This window comes from Aspergillus versicolor (genome assembly GCF_001890125.1).
Source record: "Aspergillus versicolor CBS 583.65 unplaced genomic scaffold ASPVEscaffold_5, whole genome shotgun sequence".
Classification (NCBI taxonomy): domain Eukaryota; kingdom Fungi; phylum Ascomycota; class Eurotiomycetes; order Eurotiales; family Aspergillaceae; genus Aspergillus; species Aspergillus versicolor.
The window spans coordinates 20,322-46,910 of NW_024467528.1; the positions used below are offsets into that span (position 1 = coordinate 20,322).

The 26,589-nt window shown below is 43.8% G+C and overlaps 9 protein-coding genes across 9 annotated transcripts; 6 read left to right on the plus strand and 3 right to left on the minus strand.

Annotated features, from left to right (window-relative positions):
* Positions 1–7,065: 7,065 nt before the first annotated feature.
* Positions 7,066–8,776, minus strand: ASPVEDRAFT_131611 (uncharacterized protein; the record flags this gene model as incomplete). The annotated part of the gene is made up of 4 exons (XM_040806838.1): positions 7,066–7,815; positions 7,877–8,136; positions 8,209–8,561; positions 8,628–8,776. The coding sequence occupies 4 exons, from the start codon at positions 8,774–8,776 to the stop codon at positions 7,066–7,068; spliced, it is 1,512 nt and encodes a 503-aa protein (XP_040667775.1).
* Positions 8,777–10,184: 1,408 nt separating this feature from the next.
* Positions 10,185–11,633, plus strand: ASPVEDRAFT_52805 (uncharacterized protein; the record flags this gene model as incomplete). Its single annotated transcript, XM_040814703.1, has 3 exons — positions 10,185–11,141; positions 11,196–11,422; positions 11,483–11,633. 3 exons carry the CDS (start codon positions 10,185–10,187, stop codon positions 11,631–11,633), a joined length of 1,335 nt encoding a protein of 444 aa, XP_040667776.1.
* Positions 11,634–14,871: 3,238 nt separating this feature from the next.
* On the minus strand, positions 14,872–15,818 carry ASPVEDRAFT_168196 (uncharacterized protein). Its single transcript, XM_040808675.1, has 3 exons — positions 15,730–15,818; positions 15,495–15,673; positions 14,872–15,439 (listed from the first exon to the last, which is right to left on the minus strand). Exons 1-3 carry the CDS (start codon positions 15,776–15,778, stop codon positions 14,921–14,923), a joined length of 747 nt encoding a protein of 248 aa, XP_040667777.1. The 5' UTR covers positions 15,779–15,818; the 3' UTR covers positions 14,872–14,920.
* Positions 15,819–16,939: 1,121 nt separating this feature from the next.
* ASPVEDRAFT_131453 (thioesterase family protein) lies at positions 16,940–18,076 on the plus strand (the record flags this gene model as incomplete). The annotated part of the gene is made up of 3 exons (XM_040806820.1): positions 16,940–17,041; positions 17,105–17,771; positions 17,844–18,076. The coding sequence occupies 3 exons, from the start codon at positions 16,940–16,942 to the stop codon at positions 18,074–18,076; spliced, it is 1,002 nt and encodes a 333-aa protein (XP_040667778.1).
* Positions 18,077–19,204: 1,128 nt separating this feature from the next.
* ASPVEDRAFT_41536 (DUF1772 domain-containing protein) lies at positions 19,205–20,140 on the plus strand. Its single transcript, XM_040812370.1, has 2 exons — positions 19,205–19,500; positions 19,567–20,140. Exons 1-2 carry the CDS (start codon positions 19,431–19,433, stop codon positions 20,025–20,027), a joined length of 531 nt encoding a protein of 176 aa, XP_040667779.1. The 5' UTR covers positions 19,205–19,430; the 3' UTR covers positions 20,028–20,140.
* A 402-nt stretch (positions 20,141–20,542) lies between these two features.
* ASPVEDRAFT_132779 (cytochrome b5 reductase family protein) lies at positions 20,543–21,482 on the plus strand (the record flags this gene model as incomplete). Its single annotated transcript, XM_040806958.1, has 3 exons — positions 20,543–20,669; positions 20,752–20,829; positions 20,902–21,482. The coding sequence occupies 3 exons, from the start codon at positions 20,543–20,545 to the stop codon at positions 21,480–21,482; spliced, it is 786 nt and encodes a 261-aa protein (XP_040667780.1).
* Positions 21,483–21,962: 480 nt separating this feature from the next.
* ASPVEDRAFT_41539 (uncharacterized protein) lies at positions 21,963–23,542 on the plus strand. Its single transcript, XM_040812371.1, has 2 exons — positions 21,963–22,331; positions 22,405–23,542. Exons 1-2 carry the CDS (start codon positions 22,220–22,222, stop codon positions 23,364–23,366), a joined length of 1,074 nt encoding a protein of 357 aa, XP_040667781.1. The 5' UTR covers positions 21,963–22,219; the 3' UTR covers positions 23,367–23,542.
* ASPVEDRAFT_654897 (class II aldolase/adducin family protein) lies at positions 23,278–24,779 on the minus strand. The gene is made up of 4 exons (XM_040815806.1): positions 24,472–24,779; positions 24,151–24,416; positions 24,048–24,089; positions 23,278–23,969 (listed from the first exon to the last, which is right to left on the minus strand). The coding sequence occupies exons 1-4, from the start codon at positions 24,549–24,551 to the stop codon at positions 23,545–23,547; spliced, it is 813 nt and encodes a 270-aa protein (XP_040667782.1). The 5' UTR covers positions 24,552–24,779; the 3' UTR covers positions 23,278–23,544.
* Positions 24,780–25,008: 229 nt separating this feature from the next.
* ASPVEDRAFT_132301 (questin oxidase family protein) lies at positions 25,009–26,512 on the plus strand (the record flags this gene model as incomplete). Its single annotated transcript, XM_040806906.1, has 4 exons — positions 25,009–25,221; positions 25,286–25,440; positions 25,492–25,619; positions 25,695–26,512. 4 exons carry the CDS (start codon positions 25,009–25,011, stop codon positions 26,510–26,512), a joined length of 1,314 nt encoding a protein of 437 aa, XP_040667783.1.
* Between the last annotated feature and the right edge of the window lie 77 nt (positions 26,513–26,589).

Consider the following 26,589-nt stretch of genomic DNA (forward strand, 5'->3'; position numbering starts at 1 on the left):
ATTTCTATATTTATATAGCTTTTTTTATAAGTCTATCCTGATTACTCCTAGTAATATAGAATAACTATAGTAAATAGCCTATTAAAATCTACCTCTCTAGTATCTCTTTAAGGATAGAGATTTCTTTAGAGGCTTTTACTTCTTTTAACTATATTATTATTATCTAAGATAGATAAGTTTTTTTCAGGTATCTAGTCTTTTTTCTTTTCTAACTTTTAAATATATTATATAAAGTTATATTTCTCTATTAATTATACTACTATTTTCTCTTAAAACTAAGTTTTATAAGTATATAGCTTTCTAGTCTTTCTTATATCTCTTTAATTTAATTTTCTAATAGCTTTTTTCTTTTCTACTAAGCTTAAGTATACTTTTATATACTCTTACTATTTCTACTCTTATTTAGTCTATATAGATAGGTTAGAGTATAAAAAGAGAGCTAGTTTAATAGTATTAATAATCTACTAGACCTTGACCAGATATTAGAGTATAAGTCCTATCTATTTTAATTTTAAGGCTAGTTATATTAATAACTAGAGTCTCTCAGGCTTGTTAATATTAACCTGAATTAAGTATTAACTATTAACTAGGTTATAGATAACCTAACTATTAGGTTCTTTAATAGTATATATTCCTAACAGGTACTATTTTAAAATTTAATATAAGCTAAACTACTTTAGCTAGAATTTCTATAGTATTTTATTATATATAAGAACCTAGTTACTATCCTTAAATAGATACTTCTTAATAAGATTATTCTAGATAATCTATTATTTAATAGCATAAGTTAGCAGGTATTTATTAACTAGGGCATGTGTATACTAGATTTAGATAAACTAATTCTCTTATATAACCTGTTCTTCTCTTATATTATTATCCAGCAGTCTAGGCTTAATATTATAAATAAGTTTAAATAGGCTAGTATTAATAATACTATAGACTCTAATTCTAGTAGTAAGTATTACCTAGAAAAGATATTTATCTTATAGATATACTAGTCTACTAACTAGTATCTTTATAAGTATTAATCCTAAGACTCTATTTAATTTTTTAATATATCTATTTATTTATGGGTAGTAGAGAGTTATAACTTAATACTTTACTATCAGGAGCTGGATATAGTAGGCTACTACTTTTAATAAGATATTCAGCCTATTATTTAATATAAGTTTACTTATTACTCTATACTAGATAAAGATATTCTTATATAGAAAGTAAGTAATAGCTTTATCTATTATATTTAGAACTATTTTAGCTACCAGCTAGCTTGTAGTATAATTAATAGCTATTATAATCTATTAATTTCTATTTAGAGTTACTGGTAAAGAGCTGATAAGATTAAGTCCCTATTATTTAAAAGACTTAATATTTATTTAGAATATATAGCTCTACTACTCTCTCTCCAGGCCTATATAGAATCTTTAAGATATCTAGCATGCTAGATATTTATATAATATAGCCTGAATATCCTAGTATATTAACAGCTACTATACTTATATACTAACAGTATTAAGTAGTTCTAGATATCCTAAATAGCTATATAATTTATATATTTTTTATATAAATAAGTCCCGGAGTCCTTCCTATAGGTATAGAGCTTTAGTCTTATTCTTATTAATATAGAATAAGATATCCTCTATATCCAGATCTATTATATTCTAGTATCTACTATAGGTAAAGTATCTTCTATCTATCTTAATACTTCTTATTAATAAGATATCTAATAGTAAAACTCCTTTAGTAAAATACTGTAATAAACTTTCTTTCTATATTCTAGCCTGTTTTAACTATATTAATATAAGCTGCCCTATAATTTTCTTCAGCTATTATATTATAATAATTTAGTCTATGGTATTCCTAGTATTTACTAGACCTATTTTAATAAAATCTGGATATCTATTAATAGTATCTAGGACTACTATCTCTATTCTAGGGTAATACTTAATATTTAGGTTATAAACTTAGAATTTCTTAACCTAATATATTAAGTATTTTGAATAGATTTAAGTTATTATAAAATACTTTAAGTTTTTATAATCTATTAAGATCTCTATTATAGTTCTATTCTTAAGATAATATTCCTAGTACTATAATATTTCTTTAATAGCTAGGAATTTCTTTTTTTAGATAGGATAATTCCTCTCTATACTATTTAACTTTTATCTATTAAATACTACTAGATACTATTTATTATTCTCTATTAGTTAGTTAAGGACTATCTCTATTACCTATTTTAATATATCTATTTTAATTTAAAATCATTCTATCAGGTTAATAATAGAGAGAACTGGTACTATAACTAGTATATTCTTCAGTTATTAGAATACTCTTTTATAACTAGTGTTCTAAAGTATTAATTAATATTTTTATTTCTATTCTTCTGTATCCTTCTCTTTTAGGAGTTTGTATAACAGAGCTACTATTTTAGTAAAATTATAAATAAATTATTAGTAGTATATTACTAGTTCTAAGAACTAATAAAGTTTATATATATTTTTAGATTAAAGCTACTTATTAATAATCTCTAGCTTAGCTAGTACAGGCCTGACTATCTCTTTTCTAATAATATAACTATAGAATTCTAACTTCTCTACTCTAAATATATACTTTAAGTTCTTTATAAATAGTTTATTCTGCTATAATATATCTAGAATTATCCTAAGATAGTGCTTATATTCTTCTTATATATTCAAGAAGATCAGTATATTATTAAAATAAATAAAGTAGAATATTTCTAGATAGTTAGCTAGAACTTAGTTTATAAATATCTAGAATATTACTAGTATATTTAATAGCTTAAATAATATAGTTAAGAACTTATATTTCTTAAAGATAGTATTAAATACTATCTTCTAGACTAATACTTTATCTATCTAGATCTACTAATATCCTGAAAAGAGATTAATCTTAAAAAGATATTTTACTTCTCTAACCTAGTTAATAAGATCCTAAATCTATAGAAAGAGATATCTATTCTTTAATATCTTCTAATTTAATAATTAATAGTTAATATATATTCTCTACTTCCTACTAGATTTTAGAGTAAAGATAACAGGAAAGCTCTATAGACTTGATAATATCTTAATAATTTCTTTTCTAAAGAGCTCTATAAGCTGTCTCTTTAACTTATCTAACTTTTATTATAATAGTAGGTAGAAGGACTGATTTACTAGTAACTTATTACTAGTATTAATCTAGTATTTAAGCCTCTATTTAAGAAAGAGTATTAGTAGAAGCTTCTCCTAGAAGACTACTACAAACTTCTTTATAATTACTTTAATCTTATCTTCTACTATTATCTTATTATCCTAGAGTAGCTGAATAACTACTAGAATAGCTTTCTTTCCCTTTTTTCTTAAGGCTCTAGAAGCCTGCTTTATACTTATTAGTTCTAGTATTAATTTAATACTTAAGATATAGTTTCTGATATTAATAGACCTGATAATATATATATATTATCTATTCTTTCTTTAGAGATATATTTCTAATATACTCTAATTAATCTATAGATTAGATATCTTTAACTAATTTTATCCTAGTACTATATTATAATATAATAGGTTTAATATATATACTCCTATACTTATCTTCTAATTCCTAAAGGCTATAGATAGCTAGAGATACTCTTTTATAATTAAGGACTCTCTATTAGCTACTCTTACTTCTAGTTACTCTATCTTTTAGGATATTTGATATTCCCGGAGTTAGTCAGCTAACTAGATTAAGAAGAATAAGTAGCTAGCTCTAGAGTTAATAAGAACTTTAATAATCTTAGTAAGTACTCTAAACCTGATAATATAGGTATATAAAGTAATATCTAATCCTATTATATATAATATAGCTACTAGTCTCCAGGCTAACTCCAGGATTAGATATTTATTTCTAAAAAAAAGTTTTAATATATCTAGAATCTTTAACTTCTAGTTATTTATTCTGGAGATCTTTATTATTTAAGCCACTAGTTTTTTCTTATCTAGAGATCTTATTTTTTTCCTGAGTTCTTTAACTTAGATTTCTCCTTACTTATCTAGTTAGGATATATAAGCTTTAAATATCTCTTTATATTATATTAGAAATAAGCTTTATATACTGTATATTATAATCTCTATTCTAGACTTCTCTTATTTAATTAATTAGAATATTTAGTAAGAATATTTAAATCTATAGTATTAGTTTATTTAATACCTACCTATACTATATTTATATAATATCCTGTAATAGTATTCTCTTATTTATACTAGCTAAATCTCTATACCAGGCCTTTGAGGGTAATAGAAATATTAAGATCTCTTATAAGACAGGCTTAAAGAGCAGGTTTAGCTCTTATCTTAAAATATTAAATTATAAGGTATTCAGGCAAGGCTAGTTTAATCTAAATAGCTATATTTAAGAATTAACTACTATAGTTTACCATGCTAGAGTTTCCTTATATATAATTAATAAAGTATTCTTACTTCTTATCTTTACTAAAAAATTTCTTGAAATTACTTATAATCTATCTATGGAATCCTTACTAGATATTAATAGGTTTAATCTCCTTTTCTTATACTTTTTCCTCCTGTACTTACTATATAGTCCTGGCTATTCTATCAAGAAAATCCTTAGTATAATAGATCTTCTATATATTCTAAGGATTCTTTCCTGCCAAGGTATATTCAGCCTTAAAATACTCTTCTATAGACTATAGCTATCTACTTACAGTATTATTAGTAACTTATCTACTATACTTCAGTAGTTTCCTGATATCTAAAGATTTCAGGTAGAGCTTTATTATTCTAGATAGAGTAGCTACTTCCTAACTTAGGGTTAATATCTCTGCAGGTGACCCTTGTTAGGTTATTATGTTATTATCTTGTTATCTCCTCAGGGTTTCAAGAGCCTGTTCCTGCTATTATAGCTTCTCTTGATTTTCTTATTAGGATTAATTCCACTGATCCATAACCTGGGTTAAGGCTGGAGTATAGTTAGTTTACTACTTAATAAGATACTATATTACCCTGATATTATCATCCCACTAAGTAGAGGGATTATAGTTATTAGTATTACTAAGAATACCATAGAGATTATTCTGCAGGTTCACTATTATTACTATTATTATAATTAATAGTTCTTGATCTTGAATTTATCTTTCTTAGAATATTATTCTCATGCCTCCTGAAGTATCTCTTTATTAACTATTTTCCAGGTTCTAAGAGCATGGAAAGATTCTTTATAGGTAGACCTATTAATATTATATTCTCTACTAATTCTTATTCAGCTTGGTTTTTAGAAGTTTTAATCTACTAACTCCCTTCCTTCAAGGTCACCAGTAAAACCGAAGACATACTACCAGATATAATAATATCCTGAGATCAGTAAATATTAAAGCTATTAAAATACTAAAGTATAGTCTGAAGACATACTTCTGGTATTATTATTTTTTTTAAATCTATCCGCTATCTAAGCATTTATATATAATCTACTAGATATCGGCAACTATCTTAACTGATGGTGGGGCTACCGGGTATCAATATCCCCGATATACATCAAAGGTATTGATATCTCCAAGCACCACCGTAGAGGATCACATACTTATTAGATATTTATTATTATTAGAATTATAAGATTCTCCTGTTAAGTAGTTAATACTTAATTTACTACTATATTTAATCTAGAGAATAGGATACTAATATAATATATTTACTTAAGAGATAAATCTAATTATTATTAGATTTTCTCTAGAATCTAATATTACTTTAAGTAGCTATTTAATTAAATATCTTCTATTACTTTAAGTAGCTATTTAATTAAATATCTTCTATTACTTTAAGTAGTCTTCTAATTAAAGATCTTTATTATTTTAAGTAGTTTTCTAATTAAAGATCTCTATTATCTTAAATAGCTATCTAATTAAATATCTTTTATTACTTCAAGTAGCTACCTAATTAAATATCTTTTATTACTTTAATTAATCTCTTAATTAAGGATATTTATAATCTTAACTAGCTATTAAATTAAATCTCTTTATCTATTATCTATTAAAGTAGCTATTTAAATAGATATTTTAATCTCTTTAAAATAAAAGTATAATTAAATTAAATTTTTTAATATATTCTAATTTAAAAATTACTCTAGCTATATTTAATATAGTATATTACTATAAAAGATTAGTATTATTAATCTTTAGATTTTCTAGATTAAATCTATAGAATCTATCCTAAACCTGCTATAGATTAGATTAAACTTTTTTATATCTAAACCCGCAGCAGGTTAGAGTACATGAGACCTCAACCCGGACCAACCTGACCTGTTGTCAAGGAACGCGGACATTGTCAGCCAATGAACCTACTGCGGCACAGCTAGCGCTGTGACAACGACAGAACAACAATAGACTGACCCGGTTATATCAGGCGATATAATGCTATACCAGGATAGGACTACGGTCATATCAGGGGATATGATAAAGCAGACACTTTAAGAAATATATCAAGTAATATAATAGATAAAGGTATATAAAGACTATTATTATACTATATCTAGAGTCTGCTCCTTGTCTGTTATTTTCGGAAGTATAACTAGTCTACCTTTTAAAGTATCCCAGACTGTTATACATTTCTACTTTCTTCTGTTAATATATCTACCGAAGACTCTTTTCCCTCTTGTCTCAAGAATATCCTTAGGGCCAACCGGACTTAAGAAGGATCGGCAGACCTTATCTGACACCTGTATATATGTCTAGGGATTCTTAGTAGTATAATAATTTATATTAATATATATATATTTATATATATTAAATTATTATACTATCTAGTCTAACTCTCTCTAATAGTACTATCTAGTTAATATAAAAATTTTTATAGATCTAAATTATTAATTATTATATTACTAGAAAGAGATTTTTAAATTATAATAACTTACTAATAAAAAACTAGATTAAAAAATAAAAATTATACTATAATTTAATAGACTAAGACCTATCTATCTATACTAAAGGTATATAGATTAGACTAGGATTAGTGGTGGTCCATCACCATGAATCGGCCTACTAGCATCAAGAACCACTGGATGCCCAACGACCTATACGGCTCAGGATGACAATGTCACAAGCACCGCTTCCCCAGCTGCAACCCGCACCTCTCCATCGCTTACTTTCTCAACTTCTTGCTTTCCAACCACCGATCCCTTGTCATCTACATGCTGGCCGGCAAAGGTGATATTATCGGCGATCTCGACTCCCGGACTTGTCAGTCGCTTGACACTAGCACCAGAAAACGTGTCGCTCGGCAGCTTGAATGCTTTGTATGGCCGTTCATCTGCAGGCTGTGTGGAGTTCCAGACATCAAGATTGAGCATGGCAACCGACTTCAACAAGGTCTTGGACTCGGAATCCGTATCGTAGATCGCGTACGCTGCAAGAGAACTCTCGTTTAGCAGAACCGAAACCTGCTTGTTTCCTCCCGAAAAAGCTGCCGCTGCGAACATATTGCCGTAATAGAGCGGCTTCACGTGTGCTGCAGTTTCATTTATCCTCAGTGGCTGCCAGGGGCTGTACCGATACGGAGTGCCCATATGGTAGTAGACACGAGATATATTCAGACTAGCGGCATAGAGCGTGTAGTCCACAGACCACAAGGCCGCAGCATAGACGTCCGACACGTTCGCGAGACCTTGGCATGAAATTGAATTCGTCTCGCCCAGAACATAGGGAACCCCTTTGGACACGGAGTAGTTCCCGAGATACTCATGGTTGTACATCTTGTCTGTCATGTGGTGATGGTTGAGCAACTCGTCCTCGATAGTTGCATCGGTTTTCCCGTCACACGCTGATCCCATGTACTGTTGCCGGTGTTAGTACCAACATCGAGGCCAAGAAAAGAAGTAAATGAACATTGCTCACATCATGGTCGGCGACCGTTTTCACCATGCCTGTAGAGTCCAGTCCCTCCTTCAGCGCATTTTCAACATTCCAAAACGGAGTTTCATTGAACCCTATATGGTTGGGCGCCGTGAATGCACACCCTTGGAAAAGCGGCTCCTTGTCACCCTTGGGAGCGTCTCCGAGAGACTGCTTTACAATCGCCGCAGCGTACTCCTTGAACTGATCAGCATAGCTGGCAACGGTGTAATCACAGTCACGGCGGCTACTGCACTGAAATCCTGCAGATGCAATGTTAGGATATGGCTCAAACTATGTGGGGGATGTAGCATTGGCCCAGAAAATGCACATACCGTTGACTTCGTTCCCAATCTCAAATGCATAAATATGACTTCCGATTTCCTTGTATGCAGCGGCAGCTTCCGACACTGTTTTTTCAAGTCCGGAATCGCCATCGTAGAAGTTGAGACCGTAAATATATTGTGTATCCTTGGGAAATTGCTGGAATGATTCCATCCAAGCCGGTCCGATGCTTAGCGATTTGGGCTGATCTGGATCCGAGCCAAACTCTTGAACTAAAGCCTCAGATTGGTTCGAGAGGAAGACAGCCCTATTGGAGGTGGACCCGCCGGCTCTGATTATGGGATATGCCCCGCTGATATCGTGAATATTTTCCAATAGTTGCTTTGAAAACTCGTTAGGGTGGCTGCAGTGTGACCATTAGCATGTCTCCCTCATGTAAAATTAATCTTCCAAGAACACGGGAACCCACGAATTATTGCCTGCATAATCAAGCATGTAAGAAAACTCAATAGAGTATGACAGGAAATTCGCATCAAGAGTCTGGTGGCCCGGAGCTGCTGTCGAGGGAATGGACAGAGAGACGGGTTCCTCCTTGCGTACAGCCAGGCCAAAAGCCATTGGCAGAGTCAAGAGGGCCGTGAAAGCTTGAGGTCGAATCATGTTGACGCAGGTGGGCTTGGACTCTGGACGACGTTGTAGTTACTGCTCAGAATGGCGGCTGCTTTCAATCTTTATATACCCGCAAGAGCCACCAAAGCTCCGGAGGGCTCCTCGTGTGGCTCCGCTGCAGATACACCGAGAAATAGACAACAATAGTGGTCTTGGTTGGTGACTACATGACTGACAAGCTATCTCCAGACGCGGGGGAATAAACGGGGTAAGGTTGAACAACATGGGGAATTCTTCCATCCACATATTGCAGCCCATTATTTAGTTCTCCGCTGGTCGGCCTTTGTCACGGCTTTTGAATCAACAGCCGACACATGGCTTGACTCGCCTTGGCAGATTAAGCAATTTGTTATCCCTGCCTCCCCCGCACCTTGCATCCAATAGGATAGGTAGCGTGTTGCCTGGATCGGGAAATCGGGCAAGTTTGAGATGTTAGTCAACTATCAGGGGATACCTTGGTATTCCTTGCCGGATCCACAATCGCTTGAAGCTGATTCCAGAGTTTGCTTGTGTGGGTTGGACCTTCCGTTCGCGGTCCATAATCTTCAGTTGATCGCGGTAGATTTTATGACATTGGAGATGCTGGCGCTTTGGTACGCTAAAAGCTACACCACCCATTTATAAAGAAGGTAATATGCAATAATTGATTTTTATATACATCAGGGATCTAGGCATGACCTGTGGTAAGATTGAAAGGATTCATGGAATGCGGCAACAGTGTCACCCCATTCCATGTCCTCTTGCTTGAAACCCCCGAGCACGAGGATGTGTAACAGACCAGTCAACTTCGTGTCGTCTGTGGGGATGCTATTATTTTGTGATGCGTCATCCAACGTAAATCCACCACGCCTAAAAGGCTATCGAGCGGCTTGGGCGGCTTGGGCGGCTGGGGCCGCCTGGGGTGCGTCATCTTTTTTATTCCGCCGAAGCTTGCTGTCCCTAAGCGTTGTTTAGGCGTTGTCTTATGTTTGAGGTGGAGCATCTGAAGCCAATGGGGTTTGAGACCCTTGGACCTGGTAATTCCGACTGGAACACTGCTGCCTGGAACATGTGGCTAACTCTTTCAGGGCAGCTGGGTTCTCCATATCAAGGGCCAGAAGGGGAAGTTGGAGTAGGGCTGAGGTCCTGTAGCCGAGTATGAGGATCGGGTAAATTAGGTAACTGCTGCTTTAGCTAGACAAGAAAGGCCGAAACGCAAATCAAATGCAATTTGCCCGAAACAGCTCTCGGAAAAGGAGGCTCGGGGGTGGTGCCAGCGGCCCCGAGGAGCCGATTAGGCCCTTTCTGTGTCCAGCATATAAGCATCGTGTGCAAAACTGATACCTTTTGACAACAACTCGCTTGCTCATATTTAACGATGAGAGGCTACTTTTATGCCCTGGCGGCCTTCGCCCCGATTTTCGTACAGGCACAGCTTTCCGGGAGTGTCGGCCCCCTCGTTGACTACACCAAGAAGGCGAAGCATAAGATCTGCGATGTCACTGACTACGGCGCCAAGGCGGACGGCAAGAAGGACATTGGTTTTGCTATCCTCAAGGCCTGGGACGACTGTGCTTCTGGCGGCCTAGTTTACATCCCACCGGGAGAGTATGCGCTGCGTCAGGAACTCGAGCTCAAGCACGGTAAATCATCTGCCATTCAGCTGGACGGTGTCATCTACCGTGATTTCGATAGTGATTACCAGCTCTTTCTATTCCGGGATTGTGAAGACTTCGAGTTCTTCAGTGGAAACTCCAAGGGAGCAATCCAGGGATATGGCTACAAATATCTGCGGAATGGAAAGTATGGGGCACGTCTATTTCGGTTCCAGAACGTGAAAGACTTCTCTGTCCACGGGTTTGCAGCTATTGACTCTCCGGCCTACTATTTCGTTTTCGATACCTGCTCCAACGGTGAAGTCTACAATATTATTGCTCGAGGGGTGGCGCAGCTTGGAGCCACCGATGCTTTCGATTTCTGGGGCGACAACATATGGGTGCATGACATCGAAGTCACCAATGGCGACGAGTGCGTGACAGTCAAGTCACCAGCTCACAACTTCCTCATCGAAGACATCTACTGCAACTTAAGTGGCGGCACGGCCATTGGGTCTTTGGTGAAGGACACCGATATCAGTGACATCCACTACCGCAATTTGTACATGAACCAGGCAGATCCGGCCTATGTGAAAAGCCACAACGGCGATGGCTCTCTGAAGAATGTGCTTTGGGAAAATATCATTGTACACGGTGGGCCTTACGTCCTGGCATTGAACCAGGCATGGGGAGATGATGTTGGTGGCAAGGGTGTCCAGCTGTCCAATCTGACATTCAAGGTACGTGTATCACTCGCTAACACCGATTTGAAGGAAGTGCACTGATTCAATTAGAACTGGCACGGCGAGAATGCTGAGCGCAGCCGTCCTGTCATCCGTCTGGAATGCGACGAGGATGTCCCCTGCTACGACATTACTATAGAGGATGTCAACCTCTGGACTCAGGATGGCGACTACGTGGAGTGGACATGCGAAAACGCGTATGGATCGGGAGCCTGCTTGGAAAGCGATTCTGAAAAGATGACCGCGTACTCCACTACTAAAACCGTCACCAAGACTCCGTAAGTCCAGAAATATGCATGTCCAACCCCTTAGTGAATGAACACTAACAGCACCAATAGATCCCATTCAGCAACTACGATGCCGCACGATCTCGCCAGTCCCCTCCCCTCCGACCACTCCTTCACCATCCCGGCCATGCCTACAAGCTTCTTTCCTGGCGAGACCCCGGTTTCGAAGTTGCTGAGCTTGTCTGCCGCTGGCGGATTGTAGATGGCTGCGCTGGGGGGTATACATGTTTTCTTTCTTCTGTTAAGTACACACTCATTACCGAACGGATATCATTTGCGTAGCGTGCAGTATGTTCTCTCAGGCAGGCGAACTCTCGTCTATTGCAGCTATTTTTATTATTCTTATTCTTACTCTTATTCATTATTTAGCGTCACTTGACAGCTACGTGGCGTGTGACCCGCGGGCTTCTGAGGGGTAACTGGACATGCTATCTAAGTAATTACTTTAAATCTAGCTAGATACATGCGTGAAGTAGTAAAATTAGATAATAGATATTAGAGAAGAGTAGAATAAATATCTGATACTATTCTAGCTAGTTTTTCCTGAGAAAGATATTTAATTTAGTTACTTATAGATAGAAGAGGTGTCTTCTCTTTTATTTAAGTAAAAGTATAAATTAATATATTATTAAGTATTTAAGTAGGCCTAGTTCAGATATATATCTCTGAAGAAAAATAAGTTTTATATAATATAGCTAAATTCTTTAGCTATAGTAATTATATTAAGAGGCTAGTTAATTATCTTTAATAGGCTATTTTTTAAGTATTTCTATCTATTCTTCTAGTATTTCCTAGTATATAGATAGAAGAAGAAATAGATAGTAGTCTTTAGCTTACGAGGCTTGTCATACTTCTGAAGAGCTCCAAACAGTTCGAAATGAGGTCATGATCGATACGCTAGGAAACTTAATAATTGGGTCACACGAAGAATCCCAGGGGTGGAAATTAATAACCTGAATCAATCAGATAACGGGGACTTTCAAGGACCGGGAGACATCTCCCACTTAAACAAACACCGGATTTTAGCCAAAGCACGCATGGTTTTCCTGATTTATCTAAGAGCTTTCATATAGTTAGAGGATAAATTGATCTGTCGCTAACAATCATTTACGGGTCGACAGAAATCTGTGACCCAAGGCCAATGGTTGACAGCAATTGTATATTTGCACAGGCACTGCCTTGCAGGCAAGGATATATCCAGCACACTGTCCTGGCATTCTAGAAAGACAAATAAAGCAGGACTGAGCAGACTATCTAACACTATTGAAAGGCATATAGCGATGGAGGTTCACCGCGAGCCACGATTCCTGATCCTATCCGAGCGTCGGGCAAAACGCCGCGCGAATTTGGGACGACAATGCTTCTGACCCAGCTGAGATAGATTGCGCCCCTCCCGATCCTGGACCTCGATATTCGCGCCGTTCGCAATCAAACAGTCGATGACCTTGTCTGAATATCCACATGCAACAGCACTTTGGAGAGGAGTCCACCCTTTCGCGTCGAGAGCCTCGATATCAGCGCCGTTGTCAAGCAAAAGCTGTACGACTTTTTGTATCGGTCTCATAATTCCACTCCAGACCGCAGCGTGAAGAGGCGTCTGGCCGTTCTCATCTCTGGCGTCGACTTCAGCTCCATTCTCGAGAAGGAACCCAGCCGCGTTGAGGCATCCTTGCCGAGCCGCCTCGTGAAGCGCTGTACTCGAGCACTTTTTCCTCGCGTGAATATCGGCCCCTTTCTCAAGGAGATGTCTCATCACCCCTACGTGGCCACTGAAAGCACCCAGATGAAGAGGAGTACCTCCGTGATCCGCCGTCAGCGTAATATCGGCACCCCGTTCCACAAGGACCCGCACCATCTCTACATCAGGTAGCCAGGCAGCCTTGTGCAGCGGCGTCCATCCCTGTCTCGATCGTTCGTGGATATCCGCCCCGCTATCGAGGAGCAGGAGGAGAATGCGCCGATACTGATCGAGCAGCCAGTCCACGACGTGCGGGCTGACCTTCCATCCAAAATCCATTCGGTTGTTCCAAATATTTCTGGCTTCATGCCGGTCTTTCAAAGCCCTCACAACGACACAGTCCGCTGAATAGTCGTCTTCCTTGGCGTGGAGGTCCGCCCCGGCTTCGAGCGCGTATCGCGCAGCGGTCAAGCTGCCAATCCGGATTGCCCACCACAGGCCCTGTGTTGCGCCTCGAGACTGGATGGCGCGACGATAGAGATAGGGGTTAAACAGTGAGTGCATCCGCCGACTCGTCCGTGCGAGGCGGCTCAGGTCGCGGTCTTGCGGCAGCTGGTCTGCGATGAGGAGCAGGCAGTCTGCAGGCCATTCAGAGAAGTGGCGCATTATATTTTCCCTGTCCTCTTCGTTGCTTTAAAGTAACTTCAGAACTGTTGGATGGATTTCAGACTCCGAGTCAAGTTTATGAACCCTGCACTTCAGTGTCCTTCGGCTTGGGATGGCGATTGTCGGTAACAAAATGCCAAGAAGTTGGTAATTTACTGTTGCTGATGGTCAGCCAAAATGCCTGGCGTCAGCCGGGAACTTATACGAGGACACTCTGTCTAACTCGGTAGACCCCCCAAAATCCTGCATCAAGGATACCCTATTTTCTAAATAAGGTTTAGCATGCTTAGTATTGACAATCCTCTATTCCCTGAGGACCTTCCGTAGTAACAAAATGGACAAATAGGGAATTTCTAAGGTCTTTATAAAAGTTAAAAGAGTTGTTAAGATCTATAATTTTATATTCTAGTTATAGCTAGCTAATTAGATCTCCTTGTGGAGAAGAGATCATTAAAAACTCAACTATTTACCCATGAACTTATTCTTACTTGAAACAGCATGCACCTCGCTGATTATATACAGATTCTGGTACGAAAACCTAAAGATAGTATAGCATAGTAAAGGATTTACAGTACTAGAAGATATCAGCCTAGAGACTTCAGTCCGTTAGGACTGCAATATAATGGACTGGGCTGCGGCAGTGGCCCAGTGGGGATAAATATACAGTATATTTTTATAGATCGATGAAATAACCAGTCCGAATTTGCGTGGTGTACGTCACCAGCCAGCGGTTACTCTATATTGTATTGAAGATATTACCTTAACTTTCCCTACAGTAATAATAATCATGGCCCAGTGACGAGAGTCTCTATACAAGATAGAGTTAAAGGCGTGCCTGATCCGTATTATTCAATGACTACCACCAAGGCACTGTGCAGTGTAAGCTAATGCAAATATTGATTCTTGTGAAAGTCTTCTTCGGCTTCTGATCAGCAATCTCAGGACTTCACAGCCCTCTGTCCAATGCGGGACTGACTGTTGATTGCTCCTTCAACCCCTAGCCCTCGCTGGTCTGCTATAATCTGGAGTGTATTCTCCCGCAGTTTCAAAGTAGAGGAAATACTGAGCTTATATCGCCCGAGGAAGCCAAGATGAAGGATTCTCATCTCCTTACGAGATCTTTGGTAAATATGTATAGCAATTAATCAATACCAACGAGGCTTAGTTCCGGTACCATTGCTGCCACCACCATCACAATCACCAGTAACAACATTCGTAGCAAGCTTGGCCCAGGAATTGTACGAGGAGCTCGTAGCATTCCTATCAAATTTTGCAATCCAGAGGCTGTTCGCCTCATGCTTCACAAGTGATAAATCATCGGGACAGGCACCGTCAGTAGGATTCTCCTCGGCCTGCGCCCATCCCAGGAGCAGCTGGCTAGCACTGGTTGAGGCATTTCCAGTCGTGCCATCCTGCTCCCAAGAGAGGCAGCCCTCGCAACGGAACAGCAGGCTGAATCCGGTTGAGTTAATGCTCGACGAGATCTGAGTCAGTGTAGCATTCCCAGTGTATAAGTCTGGCATCGTGTACTTCGACGCGAAGCGGAAAGAAGTAAGCACGTCGTCCTCCTGCGGGTACGCCAGTAGGAGCAAGTTGCCAGGCATGTATCCACCTAGGGAAATCCCACACCATCCGCGTCCATCGTTATTTGCAGAGTTGCAGGACTATCATGGATTCCGGTCAGTATGTGTGTTAAACCTTGGAGAACGGGGAGTATACCAAGTAACCGATGAATTCAGTGGCATCTGTGCTGAGAGCATCCTCTGGAAGCGCCATGCCAAAGGTCAGGCCCGGTGAAAAGCGGCTCGGGGCCACTGTCCACGCATTGAACCTGATACCAGTGTTTGGATCTGTGAATAGCGTAGGGTTGCTAGATTGGGCGAGGCATGATTGCAGGACTGCAAGGTAAGTTAGTGTGCAAGCCCTCAGAAAAGAAGCAGATCAACAGACATACAGGCAGAACCTGCAACCAGAGCAGCTATACTACGGGTGAAGGCTTTCATGGTTGATCAGGAGGATTGTCACCACCAGAACAAACTTGAGAACAGCAATTGGAAGAATATCAATGGGCAATAGGTCTAGGCAGCAGTTTATATGTCAAGAATACCCTGCAGCATGACCTTCATAATAGGCTGATCAAAACCTTGCCACAAGCTCGGAGATGGGTACTGGGTAATAATGCCTCGCTATTGGTGCACGGCCCCGGGGATTTATAAAAGCACATCTCAGGTAGGGCGTTGCGGGGATGAGATAACGAGCCCTAGCGCCACGGAGCTTGAGAAAGCTTGACCGCTCATTGGTAATGCGAATTTATACCATGTTCATTGGTTTCCTGCTCTACTCCGTATAGTGAATACCAGGACCGTTGTTTCATATCGGAGATTTGGCGGTATGACAGGCCTATCGGCATTACTGATCGTCGGGCAATTATTTAGCGCATTTGCTCACAGATACCAAGCCCTCCTTAATAGTATTTGTCTAAAAAGTGCCCACGTCATAGGTTTATCCTGGATGGGCCTACTATCATATAAGTTCAGAATTCTACTTGTAGTGATGAGAATACCGGGCGGGTATCTTTCCTTAATCTTGCTCAGAGAGATGGAAAACCTGTTGATAGTTCCGAGTGAGAGGCAGTTATTAGACGGATATTCGAACGCAAGCAGGTAACCCCTTTCCAGAGGCATGGCGCATGTGAAGCTGCCTCTAGGGATGTGGTGGGTAAATAGGGCTATTCTGATAGATACAGCGGCTGGTGTACTTGCGGAATATCGTTCCCAGGGCGCTTTGGCGGGGTATAACCAAACCTATTTGGGTACCTCACATTGGTGAATGTAGATAGTTGGCGGGTAACTTTTACTGGGCGGCAGAGCCAAGGTCCGCCCATATTCAAAGAAAAAGCCACCCATTCAGTTACTAGTGCTTGAGTGGGTCTGTTCTTTACATGTCCGCTCGGCAGTGATTAGAATTGGATTAGAATTGGACTCGGGATGCCGAGGCTTCCATCAATTGCTGACGCCGAGCTCGGGTCGGCTTTCAGAGCAAAGATCCACTCAGGATTTGTAGTAAATGCGCGGTCTTGATCCCCTCCTGCGGTAATATCTCTGTTGCTATACTTGTTCATCTATTGCAGGCCTCATTCGACAGTCAACATGTTCGCAACCATCATGCCGCTCATTCACAGCATCATTGGACTGCTAGACCCCTGGAAAGCAACAACCATAATTCTCCTTGTTCTAAATTTGAAATGCTTGCCATTTGTATGGCATGTACGTTGCTCTCCTCACCTCACATCTGAGTCACTGGAAGATTGACATGGCCGTCCTCTCTAGTATCGCATCTTCAGCCCCATTATCCGAGCAGCATGTCGGCACAAGTTGGGCGTCCGACACCCAGTACAGCCGTTGAACGATCACGCAGATGTCACCGTTAATGCTAGCAAGGGAACTCCCACGGTCTTCCTGCCTTTCATCACCACCACCCATGCCCCGTTACTCGAATGCGACTACAACTTGCACAAGTCCAACAGTACATACTTCACAGACCTTGACGCAAGCCGTTCGCATCTCCTCTCAACCCTGTGCTACTCGGGGCTTCGAGCCGTCGATCACGAGCTCATAGCCGAAGGGAAAGCCGGTATGCTAGCGGCGATCATTGGATCTGTGACCACCAGCTTCAAGCGCGAGATCCCCATGTTCCGACAGTACGAGGTGTGGTCGCGAATCCTGACATGGGATCAGAAGTGGCTGTACATCGTTACGCACTTTGTGCAGAAGGGCAGTATCAAACCGGGGCGGTTTGTCGCAGGATCTGCTCCGCATATGGGGCGGGACACTGCCGGACAGTCGCCAGAGAACATCCACCAGCACCAGCAGCCGCAGCAGAAGCAGAAGCCTGCTTTCGTCTACGCGACCTCCGTGTCTAAGTATGTCTTTAAGAAAGGGCGGATGACGATTCCTCCGGAGCGAATTTTACGTGCCTCTGGTCTGGTCCATCAGGGTGATTTCGATGGTTGTGGTGCGACAACAGACACTCATGAGGATCCTACACAGAATGAAGCATCAGCTACAGCGTTAGATAATGATGTAGATTTGGGTATCTCGATACCGAGATTCCGGTACAGTGGCGAACCTGATGGGTCCTTGAATGTGATAGAGAAGCAGCGCCTACGCGGCCTACAGTTTGCGGACGCTTGGGCAAAATTGGATGTCCTGCATGACGAGTTGCTTACAACGAACGAAGAAATCGATGAGGTCGTAGCAGTTGGACAGTGCGGTGATATAGCAGGCCTCGTGCATTGTTGAGAGCGGCCGTGAACACACGTAGCGGTCAACAACAGTGCACCATACCAAGGCTATGCATAGCGATTGGTTCTGCACGTTGCAGAGAAAGGCAATTCTGAATATTTGTCAACCAATAGATGGTCTCACAGCACCTTACTTACCATGCTTTATAGGATAATATTTAACTCTTAGAGTGTATATAGGTTAAGTCTATGCCCTAAGCTATAAGACGCACACTCCACTCGTGCCGTCGTGGGTTCTGGATGAGCTAGAGCACTACAGTATATACAGGTAGGGCATATAAGGCCGAGAATGCCCTGAACTATGATGATACTAGTGGACAAATTTGCCCTCAGTGGCCTAGTTGCTTAACATGGGAGCTTTCCCAATCCATCGCCCATTTTCAACCTCGTCCAACACCCAGGGAGACAGACTGGGCCGTTACAGCGATACCCCCGGTTTTCATCGCACACCCAGGCCTCGTTGACAGGTTTCGCCCCGTCATCCGTGAGGTGGGGTACCCGGAACATGGACCACTTCAAGCCATCGGTCGATATCGAGGACACATAGCTCCCAGGCATCTTGATCTCCTGGAATAATAACGGGATGTGACGTTTTATCCCGCCCTCACCTGATCCCAGAACGTGGAATCACGATCTTCAAGCACCTCGAAGGCCGGCATGCATGGGATCACCGCTCTGCTGTACCGGTGCCTGACCAGTAGCGGTATGAGGAATTTGTAGCCCGCACAGACTGACTTGGTTCAAAGGTTACTTGGATGTGAAGCGAAGTAGGCGCGGAAGGAAAGGATAAATTCACGAATCCGTCGTAGGCCCAAGAAAGGAAACAAACACCGAGGCACCACAGCTGGCTGCCCGTTGAAGCTGCGTCTCGTCGTTACATTCCCCGCGTATGAGATTCACCCTCGGGTCCTGTAGAATCGTCGCGGGCAGTTTCTGGGGATTTATATCATCAGTGTTTGGCCTCGCGTGAGCGCGTCTTGGCAAAAAGGGGTCCCCGAGGGGCCTATTATTATTGCACTGGTCAGCTTGGCCTCAGCGAGCTTGGCTGATGGGAGGAACCAACTAGTAACGCCCAGAGCGAGAATATGCCCGGTATTATGATAGATACGGGCGTGCCAGGTATTTAGCAATGTGCGCAGACTATAAAAATCAATCATTTGCCCGAGTTGCTGAGCAACGGCGTTATCGGCTTTTGGGAATGCAGAAAGCGAAAGTTGCGTCATCTCCGGGTCTGGCTGGCTTTCCTCTTGCAAATCACGTATGGGGCCTCAGATAAAGTCTCATAACCTCAAACTGCTGGCATCCTTCCTGTAAATTGAACACGCCCACGATAAGGCCATCAGTCACCCAGAATGTCAGACCTCCCCACGCATTTCCGCGTCGCCCAAGTGGTTGGCACCTTGGGTGCCTCTTGGATCTCAGGTAAGCTATCCATTGCCGGAGAACAAACGACTAGTCTAAAGCCATTAACTAACTTCCCATTCCCAGGCAACATGGGTGCGCTATCGCTCATCTCCGTGCCCGCTCTGATGCGCTGGCAATCAGAAGAACAAGTCGACTCAGTCGATGTTGCCCGGTACTTCAAGCGGTTCCTCGCAAAGGGCGGCATCAATCCTGCTCTGATTGCGCTCGTCTCTTGCACGAACGGCTACTTGGCCTGGTCGTACCGTCCTGGTGGTTGGTGCCAGCTAACTTTTCCTCACGTCGACATGATGCCTTATCTCGCGGGTGCTGCATTGACACTATCCATTATTCCATTCACGATTGTCACGATTATTCCCATCAACAAGGCCATGGCGGAGAAAGCCGAGGAGCCCCGGAAGGGAGGTAATGGGAAACCTGCTGCAGACGATACACAGGAGTTGTTGGGAAGATGGGTCGTTCGCAACGGGGCAAGAAGCTTGTTTGCGCTAGTAGCTGCTGGTCTTACTCTAACCGCGGCGCTCTGAATATGGGGTTTGTGCATTGGCTGTGTTTTGTATTCATTGTGTTGCCAATATATAATGAAGCTAAGCTGATACATCATAAAGAAGATGATTTATGAATTCCCATGGTAGTGTAATTGGAGATTTTTCGTTTTGATGCCATCTGTCCCCGTAGCCACAAGATTGCCTCCGGTTGTCTGCATGTACGATCGCCGAATCCAGGCACAAGATGACGTCAAGAGATTCGTTCTTTTCTGGATGCGGAAAAAATCTGCTGCCATAAACGCAGGTACGGGTTTTGCATGCTATCTCCAGAAGCCGAACCAGAAGAAAAAAAATCAAATCGCTCGTATGGGTCTTTATAAGAGGAAACTTGCTATCTTGTGTCGCTTGCCACAATTTCCAGCTGGATGTCGCTCCCACGCATTGCTCTCTCCTCCGCTTCGCTGAAAGTCTGCTCCCTGGTGTGTTTAGGGCTCGTGTCACTTACTTCCATCTACTACTACCGCGCCCGAGCTAGTGAGCCGCATGGGCCTGAGATGGTCTTCGGACGCCTGGGCCTCGTCTCCCTTCGCGTAAAAACCGTCGAGAGTGTGAATCACAACACCAAGCGCCTGGTTTTTGCATTCCGGGATCCCCACGCGCACAGTGGGCTACAACTCACCTGTACGGATGTTTTTTTCTGAGCTGGACCAGTTCTTCCCTCATTTGCACCGAGCTGTCTGACAATCTACGTATCCACGTACAGCTGCTCTGTTAACACTCAGCCGTCCGCAGGGCTCTTGGCTGCCGGTCATTCGACCGTACACGCCGATCAATGATCTCGGTACATCTCCGTCTCATGTCGCATTGCGTTGTTTATTTAGAGTTTAAGTTGCTGACTACATGCCCCAAAAAGACAAGCCCGGCCAGCTCGAACTCCTGGTGAAACGCTACCCGAATGGCAAAGCCAGCAGCCACATCCACTCCCTGCACCCAGGTGACTCACTCACATTCCTCGCCCCGCTGCGAGGGTTCGAGTGGAAACCCAACCTGGTCCCCCACGTCTACATGCTCGCCGGTGGAGCGGGCATCACACCCATGTACCAATTGATCCGGGGCATCTTGAAGAACCCGGACGACCGAACCAAAATCAGCCTAGTCTTTGGAGTAAACACGGAAGAGGACATCTTGCTACAGTCCGAGCTGGAAGGTCTCGCAAAGCAGTTTCCCGGGCGGTTCTCGTATCTCTTCACTGTGAGCCGGCAGGAGGGAAAGCAGTTCCCGGGGTCGAGCGATGAAGGTCGCCTCAGGACTGGGTACATCGACGAGCAACTTCTGCGGGGTGTCGTAGGGAGAGATTCGCTTTCGGGGGCCAAGGTATTTGTTTGTGGGCCGCCTGCCATGGAGCAGGCATTGGCTGGCTCTGGGTCTTGGGGGACAAAGTCGGGAATCTTGCAGCAGCTTGGCTTCACAAAGGAGCAGATCCACAGATTCTAGAAACTGCAATCTTGGAATAGCCCTGTAGCTGCTGTTATCTAGTGGCCTTACCTTGCTACTCGTAATAGACGTCGAAGCTGTTGTGTACGAAATTTCTGCATCCCACTCTTTGCGTCAGGTGGTACTGCATACACGTCTTGAGGTTTAAGACCGCCCGGATGTATTCAAGTAACTGCAACGTAATAAATTTTAATAATCCTGCCTTTAGAGAATGTGCTTTTGTTCTTAGTACCAGTAGTGTCTTTTTTTTCTTTGCGGGGATTGGGTCTCGGGACAAACAAGCGCAGATGGGCTTCCAGTACTATTAGCCGAGCTGCGCGTATATCATTTCATTGCTGGTAAGGCTCTATTTTACCGAGATCCTTGTTTCCTCCTGAAGGATCTCTTTTCACGGCTGTCATAAATAATCAGGAATAAAGCATGTCACTGGTTCCCCCGGTCCGTAAGTCATCCACTCGGAGTTATGACCTGCCACAACGACCGCAGAAGCCGAGTTAACCTCCAAGGGCAGGCTTTTGCGTCCAAGCCGCTCCACGTCCGTTGGTGACGGCGGGAGTAACTCCGACTATGGTGACTTTGAGGTAAGCCGGATTGATAGATGTACGGAGTAAGTCCGTGGAGCAGCCATTATAGAAGGCATCAGTCCGCAAAGACAGCTATTTGGTAGAGCAAAGCTCATTCCTTGCTACCACTTCAATTCCCGCAGCACTTCAAGTATCTATTCACAACCTACCGAGATGGCCACCCGAACCGCCATGCAAAGACTCGACCCGAAGAACATGGTGTATCGATTCTTGGGCAACACCGGGCTCAAGGTTTCAGCCTTGTCCTTTGGATCATGGGTAACAGGTAAGCTACGTGCACTACTAGCTTATCCCTGGACTGTGTAAAATGAGAGTGCCAGGTGCTAAACTGAGACTAGTGGGCGGACAGTGTGGGTATGAGACGGCGAGGGATTGCATGCAGGAAGCGTGGGACCACGGGGTCAACTACTTCGACACGGCGGAGGTCTACGCATCGGGTGAATGCGAACGGGTCTTCGGCCAAATCCTCCGTGAGCTACAGTTCAAACGCAGCGACATGGTGATTTCCACCAAGTTGTTCTGGGGCGGCTCAGGGCCCAACGACACGGGCCTCTCGAAGAAGCATCTCTTCGAGGGGATGAGTGCCTCGCTGGAGCGGCTGGGCTTGCCCTACGTCGACATCGTCATGGCACACCGTCCCGACCGCCGCACGCCCATGGAAGAAATTGTCCGGTCCTTCACGCAGATTGTCAACTCCGGCCAGGCCCTGTACTGGGGCACCTCGGAGTGGAATAGCCATGATATCGAGCGTGCGCATCACATGGCTGCGGTGCACAGTCTCATCCCGCCCGTCTGCGACCAGCCGCAGTACAATATGCTTTGGAGAGAGCGAGTGGAGGGGGAGCTGCGACCTGTGCTGGAGAATTATCGGTACGGGTTGACGATATGGTCGCCCCTGGACAATGGAGTGCTTACGGGCAAGTACAACGACGGGATTCCGGCGGGCTCGCGTTTTGCGGCTACCGATGCAGCAGCGTCTGACAAGGCCAATATGATTAATTTTGGGAAGGCTTTATCCTCGCCAGAAGGGAAAGCCAAGCTTGAAAAGGTTCGCCGCTTGACTGAGATTGCGACGGAGCTTGGGTGCACGACAGCGCAGCTTGCGCTCGCCTGGTGTCTGCTGAACAAGACTGTGTCGACAGTTATTACAGGTGCAAGCCGGCCTGCCCAGGTGACCGAAAACATGAAAGCCCTCGATGTGTATAAGAAGATTGAGAGCACGCCGGGCATAGTTGACAGGATTGAAGATATCCTCGCCAACCGGCCAGCGGAGCCAAATCTGTGGGGGCGATGGGACTAGATAGTCACTGTATCTTCAAACAGATCTGGAGGTTATGTTTAAGTGTTAACTAGTACTACAAGAACTTTATATTTGGTGTATAACGCAGATACTAGTATCTTATTGAATGTGTAGTACGTTCAATCTATACAAATGGAGAACGTTGGTGTGGAAATATATACTTGGTGTATTACGAGCCCTATTCAACATTGTTCACGTAGAGCCCGTTCGCCTCGACCTCCCTCTCCCACAGCTGCCACGGCCTCATCACTGACCACTGTGTCATCTGGGTCGCCGCATCCAGCTCCCCTTCCTCCAGGTAGTATAGCGACTCGCCCGGCTTGAGTGGTGCCGTGCCAGAAGCTAGCTGAAGGCTTAGCGCGGCACTCTGCACCCGAGCATTCTCCGCAGTATAGATCGCTCTGAACACACTTTCCTTGATACTTGCTCCCGCAGCCGTGAAACCATGGCCGCGCATCAAGACTACTGGGTTATACGACTCTCCCATTTCCTGCGCGAAGAGCACAGCCATATGTTGACCTAGCCGTTGAGTCCTGATCAAGAGATCACGCACATCCCCCTCGGCGTATACCTGCGCGATATCAAACTTGGGGACTTTATCCCCTGTTTGAATTAACGACATGAGTAACCGTCGCAAAGGGTTTCAACGATACATATAGGGAGGAATTTGGCGGAACGAACCTAGAAAACCTCCCATGTGCACGCATGGACGCAGATTAACGGCTAGATTCATTGTCAGAGAGGACATCTGCATTAGACTGAGAGTGAGGGTCAAGGAAAATACCGGTGATTGTAAAGGGCAGTACCGCAGCTGAGTGGCTGTGGATGACGCTCCTGATCTCGGGATATCTCTTGTATATCTCGCTATGGATGTACCTTTCGACGTACCCCGCGGGGCTATTTGGATCGACCGGGGACGCATCCTCCACGCGGTACTCGACAATGTCCGCTGCCGATGATAAAAGAGCCGGCGCAATGTTCCGTGGCATCAGAAAGGTGTCCTTCTTTTCTGGATGGCGGACAGAAAGATGCCCGTAGGCATCGAGGATCCTGGAGAGACTTACTAAGATATGATACTGACCCTAAAGCCTCGTTGAAGACTTACCCATGGTGGTGAAGAATATGAGACCCGGTAATGAGGGGTTTGACCACCGATGTAATAGAGTTTACCTCCGCTCCTGTCATTTTGTTGCTGTAGATAACGAAGCTATGTTTTGTTGGATCAAATACTATGTCCGACACTAAGAAGGTGGTTGGTTTTGCGTGAGCTACTGGGGCTCTCTATAGTGTTCATCGTCCTCACACGTCAACAATAGCAACAATTTCTGCAGAAAGGTGTCTACGATCCGGATATACGCTACAAAAGCCGAGGGACCGAGCAGGACTGTGGTCCTAAACCCACAAAGGCCAAGAGCCGATCTCTTTCATAACAGTCCTACCTAAAGCCAGGGTGTTATCCGACTCCAGAGTCCAGAACCCGAGCCTACCGCAACGACCTTCATCCCCCACAGTGGGCCAAGTCGCCAGTCCACCCCATCTCATCCCGTCCTACTAATAAACATAAGATGCATCCAAATACCCCGCCGTCGATAGGCGGGATCGGATTCAAAGCATTCTTGTTTTCTGAGACCCTGCCAGAGCAATGACCTCCGAAACCAGCCCCAACCCCAACAAGCCAGCCGAGCAGCTGGTTCGACTCCCTGTCCCCGCCAGGCTACGCAGTCTGAATGCAGCGTACACTCTCGACGTGAAGGATGAACGGGCGGGCACCCTCCGCCACCTGCTCGAGAAAGGGCACACGAGCGTTGCGCCTCTGCGCGAACCAAAGCTGATTCTTCATAGCCATCTTCCACATGTAATACTCACTCACGCCTTAGTATCAATTCGATTCTTTTACTAACGTGGCGAGGAAAAAATAGCTGCTAGGCTCCGCGTACTTCCTCGGCGCGTCTGCGCAGCAGCTCGAGCAGCTGTACGAGCATGAAATCACCACGTTGCGAGATATTGATGATACGTTCATCCCGGGATCCGCCCTGTCCAGGGACAACTGGAGGGAATTTCTCGGCCAGAAACTGTGAGTTGGTCTGGGGAAAGTGTCATTATTGCCGTGCTAATGCCGCGCAAGATACACAGTAGCGTACGTACAGTATTTTGACAAGGAGCTGGAGCGCAACAACGGGGACTGGAAGAAGCTGCTTCAGGATTACTTGTTCCCTGGACCAGAGCCGCTGATTAACGGGTTTTGTGGTGGCCGTACGTATTCTCTTCTTCGAAATTTTCAGAACCGTCTGTCCTTTGCTAAAAGGTGCTAACTAAACTGCCTAAAAGTCGGCCACCCCTTCATCCACCTCGCCTACGCCTGGGAGATGCAGTCTCCCGCAGTCGCCACAGAGGCCCTGTCGCTAGGCTGCACCGAGAGCATGGAAGGCCACGGCCTGCTGGACTCGTACCCGCCAGACAACTCCACGTACAAGACCACCAGTTTCGCCGACGTGATCCAGCGCGTGCACGATGACGCCCGCTTCGACAATCTCTTCGAGCACCAAGGAATTACCAACATCGAGGCCCTAATGCAGCAGCGCTTCCAGGCTGTTCTCGAACACTGGAACGCCTGGGAGGTGACCCCGTCGGACGCACTGCAGCAGCTCGAGAACATCTGCGACACGTCGGTACTGCTGGCGATCGCGACGGGTGACCGTGAGCGCAAGTTCGACTTCTACCTCGTGCATACGATGACGGTCGCGCATGCGCTGCGCGTTCTTTGGGATCTCTTCCCGGACGACGAGCGCCGCGCGTGCGTTCTGCGACAGTACGCGCTATTTGTGATCATGGTGTACATCTGCCAGAAGAAGCCGGCGATACACAGGGACCTGATAGATGATATTGGCAGTGTGCAGCTCGCGGGCGATGAGGCTGACGGTTGGGATGCGCTTGTTGAGCGGGCACTGTGGCACAAGTGGTATAAGGACTCGCACTTCTTCAAGGTTGTCCGGGCGCCCAAGGCGTTTGAAGAGACGTTCGGGGCGAATAATGACTTTTACCGCAAGGCATCGGCCAAGTTTGTGGATGAGTTTGATGGGTGGGAGGGGTTCGGGCTCGGTGTCGAGGGTTTCTTGCCTAGTCGCGATGGGTATATACCGGAATGACATGCCCGCGGCTTGTTTTTACTCGGCTTCGAGTATCCAGTTAGTGAAGTTAAGGGACAGTATCGAGAATGAAGATT